The 16,534-nt window shown below is 39.5% G+C and overlaps 1 protein-coding gene across 3 annotated transcripts in view; it reads left to right on the plus strand.

Annotated features, from left to right (window-relative positions):
• LOC143660985 (uncharacterized) overlaps positions 1–16,534 on the plus strand; it is a 38,383-nt gene that overhangs the window by 11,305 nt on the left and 10,544 nt on the right. Inside the window, exons 2-4 of one of the 3 annotated variants that reach the window (XM_077134513.1) lie at positions 4,176–4,260; positions 12,952–13,054; positions 15,423–15,563. In XM_077134513.1, coding sequence (XP_076990628.1) covers positions 13,016–13,054; positions 15,423–15,563 — 180 coding nt within the window. In that variant the 5' untranslated portion in view covers positions 4,176–4,260; positions 12,952–13,015. The remainder of the gene's footprint in view (positions 1–4,175; positions 4,261–12,951; positions 13,055–15,422; positions 15,564–16,534) is intronic. The other 2 variants (XM_077134512.1, XM_077134514.1) reach the window with 2 other exon arrangements.

Consider the following 16,534-nt stretch of genomic DNA (forward strand, 5'->3'; position numbering starts at 1 on the left):
CTGGATGACTATATGGCTAGTTGAAAAACAAGGATTCCTCTCATGCCAGCTTCTTTTGCCATCATGTTATGTGCATTTAACTCCCAGCCTCACCATGTCTTCACATGAGACTTATAGAATCAAGTGATTCCCAGCCAAGAAACAAAGACAACAGAATCATCTCATTGCCCAATAGATTTGAATGAAAACTGGTAATAAAATGAGGTGCAACTCCAAGAGGAGACATTAGAGAAGAAATTATCTGGGTCAATAAGGAATTGCACATGTGATGGCACACATATTTGTGCCATATCAAGGTCACTGGCATTGTGCCATATCAAATTGAAAAAGTCACCCTTTCTGAACAGTTGGACATATTTTATTGGGAAGAGAACTGCTGTTCCCCCCCCCCCTTTGTTTTTATGCTTCTGCATAAACTAGTTGGTTCACTAATAAATATATGAGAACTTTTACTTGGAAGAAACAAAAACAATAAAACCAAGATTCTACCATTAAATATACAGGGAAGAATGGATATAAAGGCCACAAAAGAGCTGGACGATAAAGCTTAGGAAATGTCCCATAAAGCAAATTAATAAAGAATATTGGTTGGAAAACAGGAGACAAAGGATGAGAAATGTTTTAGAAGAGAGTAGTTCACAAAAGAGGAGCTGATATGAATTAAATGATACCAGAACAAACTCTCATGACTCATATAACCTGAGTTCCTTAATTAAAATTATCTGAATGCTCCAAATTTTTAATGAAGAGGACCCACACAAATAACTAACACATTAAAATTTTTCTATGTGCCAGGCACTTCTCTTAACACTTGAGGGGTGTTAACCCATTTAATCTTCAGAACAATAGCACGAAAGAGGTACTGTTATTATCTCCATTTTATAAAGAAACTGGAGGCAGGAAGAAATGTCATAATTTACCCCAGATCATTCATTGGTAGAACTGTTGTGGTCACACTGCAGAAGGGAAATGGGTCTCCACCCAAATTGGTTCAAATGTCACTGCAGATACCATGCATGCACCATAAGGAATGAAAAGATTTAATATGCATATATAAGACTTTCTGGAGACGGCAGGGCACGCGTACCCAAACAGGTCTGAAAATGGCTTCAGAGAGGTAGGAGGGGTGATTGACTTTGACTTTTATTGATGCTGTGGGTGGGGCTGGGATTTGCAATGCGGGCCAGGACGTTCACGGTTTAAACTTTCTATCAGCTTCAAAGGAGGGAGCACCTGGATTTCTTATTGGCTTGCCCAGAGGTGGAGCAAGAGGGCTAAAGGGAAGAGTGGGATTGAAAGCTGTAAGCAGTCACATATAAAAACTGGAGTCAAACTCTTATTACAAGCTGGAATTCAAGTCAAAGCATTTTACAAGCAGTAGGGTTTAAGAGAAGATCTTAATATTTTCTATAGAGAAATAGATCACATACAAAAAATCAGGAATCAAAAGAGAAAACCAGACAGAAGGCTTTGCAGTAATGCCTTCAAAATTCAGAGGGAAAATTATTTCCAACCTAGAAATCTGTACCTAAGTACAATATCAATTAGTTATGGAGGTGGAGTAAAGACATTTTCATTTATGCAAGGTATCAATAACTTTATCTCTACTGGAGGATATGCACCATCAAAATTAGGAAGTAAATGGAGAAAGAGGAATTCTCAGAACCAAGGAAAGCAGGAGACCAAACAGAAGAGAAGAATGAAGGGATTCCCAGAATGACAGTGAAGGGCCAATAGTTGCGCAGCACTACTGGGAAGCAAACTGCCTGCAGAGAAGCAGAAAAATTCAGGGCTCCAGGAGTGATGTTTCCTGGAAAAAAAAAAAAATGGAACTGATAGGTCATCTTACATGTATGGACATATCAATAAGCAATTTTATAGCTGGGAATGAGTTAGTGACTATATGCAGAAGACTAAGAGGGAATGGTTAGCTCCAGGAAAAGACAAAAGTAAAGGTATAAAATCATACTCTATTTATGGCTTAGTTATGAACAATGATAGCAAAGGTATATAAAGCACTTATTATGTGTTAGGCATTGTATCATCCATTTATTAACTCATTTAATCCTTACAACAACTCATAATGTAGGTTCTGTTACTATCCACATTTTACAGATAACTAATCTTTGACACAGTTAAAGTGCCTTGTTGAAGGCTACACAATGTATTGGTTTCCTGTTGCTGCTGTAACAAGCTACCACACATTTAATTGCTTAAAACAACACAAATTTATTATCATATAGTTTTGGAGGTTAGAAATCCGAAATAAGTTTCACTGGGCTAAAAACAAGGTGCTGGCAGACCTGTGTTCCTTCTGGAGACTCTAGAGCAAATCCATTTCCTTGCCTTTTCCATCTTCTAGAACCTCCTACATTCCCTGGCTCAGGGCACTTTTTCCATGTTCAAAGTCAGCAGGGTACCATCCTCTCTCCCTCCATCCTCTCTTCTATCCTCACACCTCCTCTCTCTGATGATGAGCATTCTGCCTTCTTCTTAGAAAGATTTTTGTGATTTCATTGCATTCACCCATAAATCCAGGATAATCTTCCCATCTTAAAATCCTTAACCACACCTGCGAAGTCACTTTTACTATGTATGGTAACACATTCACAGGTTCTGGGGATCAGGACATGGACATTTTGGGGGGTCATTACCTGGCCAACACCTAGGGCTAGGGGTGGAGGTAGAATTCATATCCAGGTTGCCTATCTCCAGAGTCCTTACTCTTAATCTCTGTACTCTGCTGCCTCTATGACAATATTTTTACATAGTTGTAATAACGTTAACACTGAATGTTGATTTCAAAAATATATGAGATGTAACTACATTAGGAGGATAGAGAGAGGGAAAGTATTTGGTGAGTGGCATAAGGAGCAAATTCCCCATATTTCACAGCAGAAGATGTAGATAAACTAACTAGATGGTCTAAAACTGAAACTAATAATAATAATAAATAAAAAATTAAAGATCAAGGACTAAATATGTAAGCATATTAATATAGTAAGATACATATTAAAAACAATAGCTAAAAAGTTGAAAAAGTTGCTTGAGAAATCAAGGATGACTGATGATTTTTGTTGTAAGCCTTGTCAAACCAATGGATTTTTTTTTTTGTACACTGTATTGTGGGGTCACATTTCATTATTTTTCCATGTGAGTATTCCATTATTACAGCACCATTTGTTGAATTTTTGTTTGTTTGGTTTTTTGAGAAGTGCATGGACAAGGAATCGAACCCGGGTCTCCAGCATGGCAGGCAAACAAATTAATTTTGGAAACCATGTGTACATATCACTCTGATTAAATGTGTTTAATAAGAAAACCCCAAGGTATGAACATGGGATCCTGTTTATGGAAAGTCTGTTTGCAGTGTTCTCTCTGTTTGCAGCTGATTCTCACTTCCACGTTTCCCAGCTCCCTAACTCTGCTTTAGGATCCTGTTACTTGCCTCTGCTTCCTTGCATGATGACTAGGTTTGGTCACGTTATGTCAGCCTTGGCACCCTTTCTTGGACACAGTTTTGGTATTCGTCCTGTAGCTGCAAGCCCTGGGATTCTGGGTGGCTAAACTCCTCATGTCAAGAGAGGAGCAGCCAAGGATTTAGCTGGCTTTGGTGGGTTCCAGTCATGACATGTGGGCACAGCACCTCTTTCTTATATCTATGTGGCCTGAAGCCAAAAGGCACAGCCAGAATCAGAGGCAAAGGTACATGTTATATGCCAGAGAATTAATCTTAGGGGCAAGGCAGAGAGTAGAAACCTGCTTATAGAGGCCATGTGAGATAAGGGAGTAGGGGTGAAGGAATAGAATTTCTTCCCAAGGACAAGAGGTAACAGAGGGAACCAGGACATTGGGATGAATCTTGGTGGCAGAGGGGAATAACAATCAAATGGGTCTTTCCCATTTTTTGTAGACTCAAGTAAATTGCTGTATTCTGTTCCCTTTGCAGTTAGACATGGGTGAATTAAGCCCTGTAAACCAAGTTCATGTAATGAGTCCAGTGGTTGAGAACAGAGTCTTAAATATTGGCAAATCAAGAGTCAAGAACTGGGAGGAGATGGATTGGTATGAGATCATGTTGTGAGTAAAATCCGGAGAATGCTGTGTAATTCCTAGGAAAGGAACAGAATTGAAATGAGCAATCTGTGTCTCTATTGTTCTCTCACCATCCACAGGCTGGTCTGGTGGGTTCGAAGGATCAAGGTCAAATGGACAAGAGAGGGGTCAAACATCATTGCTATGGAACGCGTGGAACTCCAGGTCTGTGGTACAAGATGAGGGAATGTGGTGGGGATGCTCTGAGTAGAGAAAGGGGGCAAATTATTGAATACAAACCCTGCATTGATGTGGAGCCCTGCAAAGGCACCTTGATCTCATGATAAGCTCTCGTTGAGCCTGTGGATGAGATGCTCCATTTGGTCATCACTGCGTGTGGTGGGCAGTTTTCAAGTGGACAAGAAGGTGCCCTTTGGACCTGAGAGGTGAACTGCAGGGGTCGGGGGGTAGGTCAGAAGTTAGATGGCCGAGTTATCTGTGGAGGAAGCTGATCTCACTGATAAACAGATTGGCTATGGGGGAGGGAGGAAAATAGGGCTAATATGGAAAGTGTCCATGTTAGGTTAGGAGGCTGAACAGAAACATCCAAGGAAGCACTGGGAACTGGAGAGGATGCATTGATTCCTCAGGCTTCCTAGGAATTCCTTGACTGGTGTAGAAGTCTCATGTAACAGTAGTAATGTACAGGATATCATTTCTGATTTTGTGCTTTATAAGCCATATTCAGGACTATAACTGGTCAGGAAGATGGTGATGGAGCATCAACTTTTTTCATACCTCCTTAGCTTTAAGGAACATTGAAAAGAAGCAGACTGCCTGGTGGGAACAGAACTTCCCTGTATGTGATAGCTGCTACAAGCTGTGAGGGAATGTGTGCCCTAGCCTCAGATGCCAGGCCTTCAGGAAACAGTGCCCTAAAGCTGGAATTCTCATTCCCTGGGATGACATTTTATCTCTACTGGGGTCAGTTTCCATGAGAAATGGGCACAGAGTTGAGGTGACAAGACCTGCCATCCTTTGGGATGCACTTACCACCATAACTTTGCTATAAGCTAAGAGTCTAGAGACTATAACAAGCAAACCCGGCTTTGAGAAAGACAAGGTCAGAGTAGATATAAACAAAGCCTACAGCCTCTGGATTAGAGAACAAGTTCCAGGGATCTAATAAATTGCCTCACCTCCTGGATGGGTCAATTAGTGATGCTGTTAGGACAGGAAAGAAGTGAATGAACCACTAATGATAGTCAATACCCCCAACTCCCCACCAAGATTGATGGGTAAGCTGTGTTGGGACCTTGGTAGTCCTGGTAGGAGCTTTTTACTTTAAAAAGGTCACGGGATTCTCTCTGGGGATCTGGTGTTATGGTTTATTAAAAAAAAGCTTCAGCTTCAGACTAGAAGAGGAAGTGCAGCTATTGGGCTGTAATAGAGAGGGGGGTCACGGACAGGCAGCCACTCAGGCTCCTTGTAAGTGGTGTATTATCTGGAATCTCTGGCATTGGAGTGGCAGATGAGCTGAAGCTCCAGCGGTCCATGCCATGCTGGTGGATGGCAGACATGAGTCCTGCAGGAGATGCTCAGATCATTGTCATTCGCCTGGAGAGGCCAAAGACCTCTGATGGTGTGGGCAGCAAAGGACTGTTAGCAGCTGGCTCTGGACACACTGCCCCCACAAACAGCTGGGATGAAGTGGTCTTCTGGGTTATAGCCCCCTGTCTCTGCCTTCCCACCTCAACCTTAGCAATACTGTTTTCTTTTCTCTTCCCCAAATATTTCTTTTGTTTTGCGGAGTTGAGTACACACATATGTGACCATCTGTAGTCCTTCTCCACATACTGCTTTATGCATTTGAATTAACTGGAGCATCCAGTCATTAGGTGGCCAGGCACCCATGTGTTTTCATCTGGCCCTTCTCTACCTACTCTGAGAAGGAGGTCTATTGTAGCAAAAACCATTAGAATTTATCAATAGATCAATCAGAAACTAAAATATAACTATGTGATAAATGATTTGACTAGTGATAAATCAAGACTGGGCAAAAAAATATTATTTTTTTGCCAGAAAAAATTGACTAAAGGTCTTGAACAGTCAGAAAAAATTGACTAAAGGTCTTGAACATAATGAGATTTTAAAGAACAAATCTGAGATTAGAGTTGGCTGACAATAGTCTCCAAATTTCTCCAGCAGTTTCGTAGGTCTCCCCTTACTATAATAATATAAAAATTTTTTTGCAGATTCATCTATTTTAAGTGTGATGGTAATGATTTCTTTTTCGGAATGTTTGTACCCATCATGTGATCCTCATCATATTTTGTCTAGCAGTGTTAGTTATGTCTTTGTGACTTGCCTGATGTATTACCAGTTGCCATTTCTTTAAGGGTTGTATTTTAGAATTCCTGATTTTTCCAACTAACATGTCCATAACTGTGCCGGTTTGAAGTTATTATGTGCACCAGAAAAGCCATGTCTTTTAATCCTCATTCAATATTGCTGGGTGGGATCTTTCTGATTGTTTCCATGGAGATGTGACCCACCCAATTGTTGGTGGTAACTTTTTTTTTTTTATTAATTAACGGAAAAAAAGAAATTAACCCAACATTTAGAAATCATACCATTCTACATATGCAATCAGTAATTCTTAACATCATCACATAGATGCATGATCATCGTTTCTTAGTACATTTGCATCGGTTTAGAAAAACTAGCAACACAACAGAAAAAGATATAGAATGTTAATATAGAGAAAAAAAATAAAAGTAATAATAATAGTAAAAAAAAACCTATAGCTCAGATGCAGCTTCATTCAGTGTTTTAACATGATTACTTTACAATTAGGTATTATTGTGCTGTCCATTTTTAAGTTTTTGTATCTAATCCTGTTGCACAGTCTATATCCCTTCAGCTCCAATTACCCATTATCTTACCCTGTTTCTAACTCCTGCTGGACTCTGTTACCAATGACATATTCCAAGTTTATTCTTGAATGTCGGTTCACATCAGTGGGACCATACAGTATTTGTCCTTTAGTTTTTGGCTAGACTCACTCAGCATAATGTTCTCTAGGTCCATCCATGTTATTACATGCTTCATAAGTTTATCCTGTCTTAAAGCTGCATAATATTCCATCGTATGTATATACCACAGTTTGTTTAGCCACTCGTCTGTTGATGGACATTTTGGCTGTTTCCATCTCTTTGCAATTGTAAATAACGCTGCTATAAACATTGGTGTGCAAATGTCCGTTTGTGTCTTTGCCCTTAAGTCCTTTGAGTAGATACCCAGCAATGGTATTTCTGGGTCGTATGGCAATTCTATATTCAGCTTTTTGAGGAACCGCCAAACTGCCTTCCACAGTGGTTGCACCATTTGACATTCCCATGTTGGTGGTAACTTTTGATTGTATGGTTTCAATGGAGATGTGTCTCCATCCAGTCAAGGTGGGGCTGCTTACTTGAGCCCTTTAAGAGGAAACCATTTTGGAAAAAGCTTAAGAGCCCACACAGTTAGAGACCTTTGGAGATGAACAAGGAAAATGCCCCTAGGGGGGCTTCATGAAACAAGAAGCTAGGGGAGAAAGCTAGCAGAAGTCGCCATGTGCCTTTCCAGCTGACAGAGGTGTTCCGGACCCATTGACCTTTCTTGAATCAAGCTATCTTTCCCTGGATGCCTTAGTTGGGATATCTTCACAGCCTTAGAACTGTAAACCTACAACTTCCACCCTTTTAAAAGTCATTCTGTTTCTGGTATATTGTATTCCAGCAGCTTACAAGCTAAAACAATACCCATCAAATATTTGCTGATGGATTTTTAAGATCCACATTGTGAAAATATTTGCATAGCCCATAAAACCCACCCCGCCCCACTCCCAATTTATCATTTGCAAGCCGTTATTTTTCTACTGGAGATTTAATAGTGAAAGAAAAGTTCACCCACATTCCCAATGATCAGAAGGTCCAATCTACTTTGGGAACCAAAATTCCAAAAATACCTTCAGGTTCCAAATTTACTTCTCTTGTAATGGAAAATCCAATACTGATCTCCTGCTGAGGTGGTAGTTTCTGATTGCACAATATTGTGCTCCTTTCCCAGGGCTGCGGGAACCCAAACACTTTTCTGAGAACCTCTCCCCCTGCTGGAAATAGCCTGTTCATTTAGCAATTAGAGCTGTCAGCACAGCAAGCTGGCAAGAGAGAGAACAGCTTCTGTTCCCCGGCTAGAAAGCCTTGGGGAGAGACAGGACTTCAGGGCCTGGGGAAGCAGTCGGGACAGCTGCACACTGTCACACACACACACACACACACATCATTTTTCTATTTGTATCTTGTACCATAACAAATGACATATGTATTAATCTCACCTGTATGGTGGGGAGGAAAGTTAGACAGGAAGTGTTGGAAGGAGATAAGAACAGACACGATCAATGAATCTCCAAGGGCTCAGACCTAAGTGATGCTGCTTCATCCATTTATCCATCCATTCAACATCCAGCCACTGACCATCTTTTCCATACCAGCTGTTGAGCTTGGCACTGGGGTCTCACTGGTGGATATGGCATGTGGCCTCGAGGGACACGCAGTGAGTAGAAAAATCTGGAAATACAAGAGGAACAAAAGAGTTTCAGACTTTATGGGGATGGGGAGGATAAAAAATAAGCACAGAGTAAACTCTGGGTCTCCACAGTTTCCACCTCCCCCTTTGCCCTAAGGAGCCAAACTTCCTAGCCTTTCCTACATGCTCTCTTTCCAAGCTTCCTTGCAGCACAGAAGCTGGGTTTTAAGAAGTATTCCAAGAAAACAACCAACAGAAGTTACTAGTCTTCTTAGGCCTGAGTTCAGAAGCTTCAGAACATCATACCCACCCCAGTCTATTGGTAAAAGCAGTCACAGGGCCAGCCCAATTCAATAGGAAGGGAGATAAGTTTCACCTCTGGAAGTGAGGAGCAGAAGGTGCATAGAGGGAGGGAGGAAGTTTTTTGTTAGGAACCATCTTTGGGGACTAGCTATAGTAAACAGTTGGGCCTTATGCTTTACCCTAATGAATACAATAATATTAGATATTTTTAACCTTTACAATTTTTGCTCATTTGATAGTCAAACAATAATATCTTACTTAAATTTGCAGGTACTTAATTGTTAGTGAAGTTAAGAGTTATATATGTTTGTTTATAATCCATCTGCATTTTTTTCTGAGAATTGTCTTTGTATTCTTGTTCATTTTCTCCTTTATGATTTCCTATTGAAGAGCTCTTTATGTATCATGGATATTAATTCTTTGAGATGTCAGTTAAAAATAATTTCTTGGGCAGGCACTGGTGGCTCAGTGTCAGAGTTCTTGTCTGCCATGCCGGAGACTGGGTTCAATTCCTTGTGACTGCCTATGCAAAAACATAAATAAATGATAATAATAACTTCTTCCCCCTTGTCTTTTAACTCTATCCATGGCGTCTTCTGCTATTTCAATTTTTTTTTTTTCATGGGCGGGCACTGGGAATCGAACCTGGGTCTCCAGCATGGCAGGCGAGTACCCTGCCTACTGAGCTACCATGGCCCACCCTATTTCAAAATTTTTAGGTAGTCAAATCTATTTGCATTTTCCTTTATGTATTCTGGGTTTCATGTACTCCTTGTGTTCTAGTTTGCTTGCTGCCAGAATGCAACACACGAGAGATAGATTTGCTTTTAATAAAAGGGGATTTATTTAGTTAAAAATGTATAGTTCTTCAGAGGAAAGACAGCTAACTTTGAACTGAGGTTCTTTCTTACATGGGAAGGCACAGGACGATCTCTGCTGGCCTTCTCTCCAGGCCTCTGGGTTCCAACAACTTTCCCCAGGGTGATTCCTTTCTGCATCTCCAAAGGCCTGGGTTGAGCTGCAAATGCTGAGATGAGGTACGCTGAGCTGCTTGGACTGTGCTAGGTTGAGCTTTTTCATTTAAGCACCTGCCAATTAAATCAAACATCATTCATTACAGCAGGCACATCTCCTAGCCGACTGCAGATGTAATCAGCAACAGATGAGGTTCATATGCCATTGGCTCATGTCCACAGCAACAGAACTAGGCACCTTCACCTGGCCAAGTTGACACCTGAACCTAACTACCACACCTTGGGGAAACCTCCCTATTCTGTGATCATAAAAATATTTTCATCTATCTTTTGTTCTATGGTCTTCAAATATTTATCTACAGAGATATTGAGTGATATCAATTGTATGAGTTGGCTATATATTAACTCCTTATAAGTCATATTGCCACACATATATCTCAAGTATAGAAATTAAGTAATATCTTTCAGATTGAGTAAAAAGTTTAAATTTTCATAGAGTTGATTTACTAACTTGTGATTTATTCTATTGCATCAATGCTTAGAAGAATTTTCTTCCAGAATCTGATACTAAATTCTGTTTTATTTTAAGTTTATTACATTCTTAAATGTAACTCTTTCATCCATCTGAAAGTTATTTGGGGCTACAAACCACTTACAACAATGATACTTGTTATGTAGCCCTTATTCAGTTATTTTAGCAGTATCTTTTTGTCATGTACTAAATTTCAACATACAATAAAGTATGGCCTTTCTCATCTGTTCCCTTCTTCATGGTCCAGTATATGAAAGGATATTATATTATCTTGATTATCATTGCTTTATTATATATTTTAACATCTAGTAAGGTTAGACTCCCTTCACTGCTATTCTTTATTTTTTAGAATAGTCTGTTTCTTTTACCCAACTATTCTTACTGATGCAAAGGTTGGGCAGTACGCAAGGGGTCCAGCCAACTGGACCAGGATTTCTGAATGGCTCCATTTATGAGGCAGAAAACTATGGAATCCTAAGCAGAGCAATTTAGAAGAAACAAGAAAGAACTTGAGGGTTCAAAGGCTATGTGGGGGGGAGGGGAGCAGCATGAGTTAGAGGTAGAGAGTGAGAAAAGGGAAGGGAGTGTCACAATTCTAGGGCTGTACAGAAATCCTGGGTATACAGGAAGGGAAAATATTTAATTATTTTTAATTAATGAAAATATTTTAACTTTTTTGAATTAAAAAAAATGAGTTTATATTAATAAACATCCAGTGACCCAGAAAAATATGCAAAGGACTGCACACGTCTCCAGAAATTTAACCATCCAGAGATAACCAATGTTAATACTTCTTTCCACATACCTCTCTTTTTGATTAAACACACACACACACACACACACACACACACACACACACACACACACACACACGGGACCATTATGCCCTTGATGTTCTCTAATCTTTTTTCACTTGAAAAAAATCTTTTCAACCTTGTGTCTGATGCTCCTTTTATCTACCATATCAACAGATATAGGCATATTCTTTAAATATATGTGTAGGACTTAGTCATTAGAATGTATTTATTTAACCTATTAATGACTTTTTGGGTCATTTCCTATATCAAAATACTGGGGCTAACACTCTTGCAAATACAGCTTAAAATTTTTGTATTATTCATTCCACAGGGTAATTTATAATAAAATATTGGTAGGTCACCCTTCCACCCACACAACAGGTAACAATTATATAGAATTTTGTGTTAATAATTGTTTTTCTTTGAAGTTCGCCCCATCTGTATTTATTCCTAAACACCTGTTTAGAAGTTTTTAAGTTGTTGTTGTTTTAACTTTTTAATAGGGTAATGTTATCTGTTCTTCTTTATAATTTATGCCTTTTTCTTCTTGCTTAGAAATGTCTCTTTCAGCTAAATCTATATTCACTATATTTTAGTGTCAGTTTAATTTTTACCATTCTTTGTGAAAAGAATCCTTCTGGAATATATCCATTTAATTTAGGTATTGAGGTGGGGGACCCAAGTAATTTTATTTTTCCAAATGGCTAAACAATGGCCCCATTAGCATGATTTTGAATAATCTCTGTTTCTTAGGAGGGATGACACATCCCCCTTTTCTGCTCCCTCATAGAAACGGAGGAAGATATTGTTGAGCTAAGAATGTAATCCAGTTATAAAGAGCATTATGGAAATCTCTAGGGCCTCAGCCAAGTCTTTGTGCAATTGAGGAAAGGCCATAAAAGGCCACCTGGCTTCTTTTTCTCAGCAGGCTAGAATAGGCAGGATCAGTAAACCAAGGAAAGGAAAAAGGAACTAACAGGGCTGTACATAATAATGGGAGGCAGTGACACTGGCATGGGAGTTCTCCAGATAAGGCAATTAAGAAATGCTTTTCCCTCCTTAAAGGTTTATATGGCATTAGGAGTCATGTGTGTCTGTTCATTCTTTTGTTCATTCATTCATTTATTCAACAAACATTTATTGAGTGCCTACTGTGTGTCATGTTGTGAGGCTGGATTTCAGTCCCCATTTGTCCCCTTGGTCAAGTGCCCATCTATATGCAGTGGCCCTGGACAGGGAAAATATCACTGTGAAAGTGACATTTGAGGGAAGATCTAAAGGAGGGATAGAGCCAGCTCCATGGCTAAATGGGGGAGGTCCTGAGTTGGGAGTGTAGCTGACATTTTTTGAAGAAAAGTGAAAAAAAAAAGGTCCACATAGCTGAAATGAAATGAGCAAGAGGGAGCATAGAGGCAGTGAGGTCAGAACGGTAAGTGGAAAAATATATAGGGTAGTGTCTTGTAGGTCATTGTAAGAACTTTAGCTTTTATCTTTTTTTTTTTTTTTTTAAAGGAAAGACAGAGAGAAGGAAGGAAGGACAGAAGGAAGAAAGGGAAACATTTTTAAACATTTTCTTGTATTCTGTTTCTCCGTTTTTGTTACATGGGCTGGGGCCGGGAATCGAACCGAGGTCCTCCGGCATAGCAGGCAAGCACTTTGCCCGCTGAGCCACCGTGGCCCGCCCCTTTAGCTTTTATCTTGAGTGAGATGATTTGACTTCGTCTTCAAAGGATTTCTTTAGCTTCTAGGTAAGAATCAACTGCAATTGACGCAAGAGGGGTGCCTGGAGACCAGTAAGGCAAGAGATGATGGTGGCTGGGACCGAGGTGGTGACAGTGGAAATGGTAAGAGGTCATTGGAGTCTAAATATATTTTTAAGACAGAACAACAGAATTTTTTAATTTTATTTATTTCTTTGTTTATGCATGGGCAGGCACCAGGAATCGAACCCGGGTCTCCAACATGGCAGGCAAGAATTCTGCTTGCTGAGGCACTGTTGCCTGCCTAGAACTGACAGAATTTGATGCTAGATTGGATGTGAGAAGTGAATGAGAGAAGACAAAGATAAATTCAATCATTTTGGCCTGGGAGACTGGAAGAATGAAGTTGCCCATTTACTATTGGGGGAGGAGAAGACATCTCAATGGGAGGAGAAAACCTGAGGAAAGATGGACTTTGGTTTTGGATCTAAGTTTGAGATGTCTGTCAGATACTCAAATGAAGATATCACATAGATAGTTTTATGGCTATGGATTCCAGGAAAGAGGTCCAGCTGGAGATACAACTATAGGAGTTGAAGTTATATAAATGGAAGATAATATAATCAAGGGAATATAGATGGAGAATAGAAAAGGATCTCCCAGTCAGATTCATGCTATTCTTCTAACAGGTGGAGCTCATTCTTGCTTCAGTATTTTGCCAAGAATATTCTTCCACTAGACATTTTATAGGCTTAGTCCCTCACTTCATTTAAGCCTCTCTCAAAATCACCTCCTGTGAAGCACTTTTCTTGATCCCTCTATCTAATTGTGTCCCTTCCCCTTATGCGCACCAATCACCCTCTCTATCCCTTGCTCTGCTTTATTTTTCTTCATAGCATTTCTAATATCCTAAAGCCATATAATCATTTGTTTATATATTTATTGTCTATTTTTTCAAGAAGTCAGAACTTAAAAAAAAAATTCTAACCCCATATCTTAGTTTAATTTTCCCAGAAGCAGACCTGAGACAAGATTTTTTTTTAAGTTTTTTAAATCGTGAAATATAAAATACATGGAAAAAAGAAATAAATTTCCATTTTAACAAGTAGCTACAGAGCAGATTTTAAAGTTTGGTATGGGTTACTGTTTCACAATTTTTTTGTTTTTTCTTCTAGCTGCTCCAAGATACTGGAGACCAACAGAAATATCAATATAATGATTCTGCAGTCATACTCATTTGTTAAGTTCTATCTTTTCTGTTATACTCCTCCTTCTCTTTAAATAACATATATGCATAAAAGCAATAAATTTCAGAGTACATCGCAACAATTAGTTGTAGAACAGATTTCAGAATTTGGTATGGATTACAATTCCACAACTTTAGGTTTTTATTTCTAGATACTCTAAGGCACTGGAGGCTAAAAGAAATATCAGCATGATTCAGCACTCATACTCATTTATTAAACCCAACTTTCTCTGTGTAACTCCACCTTTGATTGGACTATGCCCACTTCAACTTTTTTCATATTGGAAGGGGCTGTTGATAATATGGGATGGCAGATGGAACTAGCTGATGTTCTGGGGAGGCTGGCCCCTCTGCATTTCAGGATTTATCTGGTCCAGGGACTCATCTGGAGGTTGTAGATTTCTGGAAAATTATCCTAGTGCATGGAACCTTTGTAGAATCTTATATATTGCCCTAGGAATTCTTTAGGATTGGCAGAATGGTTTTGGTTGGGTTTTGGTGAGTTAAAATAGGTAGCAATGTCTAACTGAAGCATGTGTAAGAGTGACCTCCAGTACAGCCTCTCGACTCTATTTGAACTCTCTTAGCCACTGATACCTTATTTGTTACACTTCTTTCCCCCCTTTCGGGCATGATGGCATTGTTGACCCCACAGTGTCAGGGCCAGACTCATCTCTGAAGTCATCTCCCATGCCTCCAGGGAGACTTTCATCCCTGGATGTCATGTCCCACATGGGGGGAGGGGGGCAATGGTTTCACTTGCAGAGTTGGGCTTAGAGAGAGAGAGAGGTCATTATCTGAGCAATAAAAGTGTTGCTTTTGTTGAGTCACCTTGTAAGAGTCACCTCCAGAGATGACTCTTAGGCATACTTATAGGCAGGCTAAGCTTCTCCACTACATACATAAGCTTCACAAGAGCAAGCCTCAAGATCAAGGGCTTGGCCTATTGATTTGCGTGTCCCTAATGTTTGAGACAATATCATGTGTTCCCTGGTGGTAAAGTTTAATAGTTCTGTCATGGTCAGGTTCATGTGTCAATTTGGCCAAGTGGTGGTACCTGTTTGTCTGGTTGGGCAAGTGCTGGCCTTTTTGTTGCAATGAGGACATTTCATAGAATTAAATAATTATCATGTCAGCTCTATCCACAGCTGACTCCTCAGCCAAGGGGAGTTCTGCAATGAGTGATGCTTAATCTAATCATTGGAGACTTTTTTTTTAACTTTATTTTTTTAATACTTTTTTTTTCTTTTTAATTTTTTTAACCAGAAGCATTTTAAGGAGGATTCAGAAGAGACAGGCTCTCTTTCTGCTTCAGCCAGAGAGCCTCTCCTGTGGAGTTCGTACAGACCCTCCATTGGAATCGTCAGCTTCATAGCCTGCCCTGAGGATTTTGGACTCTGTGTTCCCGTGAGAAACTTTTATAAATTTTATATTTGTGAGTGTTCCCTGTTGATTCTGTTTCTCTAGAGAACCTTAACTAATACAAGTTCCATAATGTTTCTCCCATCCCTCAAGAGACTTTGCCAATACTTTTCGATTATCTGCTTAACTCTGGGATGTATCCAGACATTACATTTCGCTATACAGAATTAAAGGCTCTCATTGTTATTTTGGGCTCCCTGTGTTTGGGTTGTTTAAATGATCTGTCCAGACAGGTTGTTTTAGATTATGTGCTACAGAAAATTTAGGTTTTGGACATAATAAAACTTTCTTCCTTTGGTCTCAAAGAGTAGGTGAAGTTCTAAAATACAGGCAATGTCTTCCTTACCCCTGTGTTCTGAATTACCTTAATCCTGACCTGATTGGCTTCATTCTTATCTCTAAATACCAGGTTATATATATATATAAGACAGCCCCTACAAATCCAGAAATAACAATTGCCTCTACAGACTAAATGTGACTGCTATAAGAGCTTACAATCTAAGCCCCAGTTTTCTTATAAGTATTTTCTAAATGAGATCATACAATATTTGCTCTTTTATTTCTGGCTTATTTTGCCTTACCAAATGTCCCACAGGTTCATTTGCATTGTTGCTTGCCTCACAACTTCGTTCCTTTTTGTAGCAGCACCATATTTGATCTTATGTTTACAGCATCGTTCGCCAATCTATTTCTCAGTCAGTGCATCATTCAGCCACCTCCATCTACTGGGCCTCATGTATAATGTCCAAAGTCAATAGTCCATCAAGACTCTCAATTTTAGATAATTTCATTGTTCCCAAGAAAAAGATAGCCAATAAACACACCCTCACCAAATAGAAAATCCAAAACTCCTCCTAACTCTTGTCCCTTCCTCCATTATGTACCCCTGGTATTGCTGCTGCACGTTGATGTTTTCTTGTTATACATAGCCCATGGCCTACAATAGCATTTCCCTC

This window comes from Tamandua tetradactyla, chromosome 17 (genome assembly GCF_023851605.1).
Source record: "Tamandua tetradactyla isolate mTamTet1 chromosome 17, mTamTet1.pri, whole genome shotgun sequence".
In the NCBI taxonomy this organism is placed as follows: domain Eukaryota; kingdom Metazoa; phylum Chordata; class Mammalia; order Pilosa; family Myrmecophagidae; genus Tamandua; species Tamandua tetradactyla.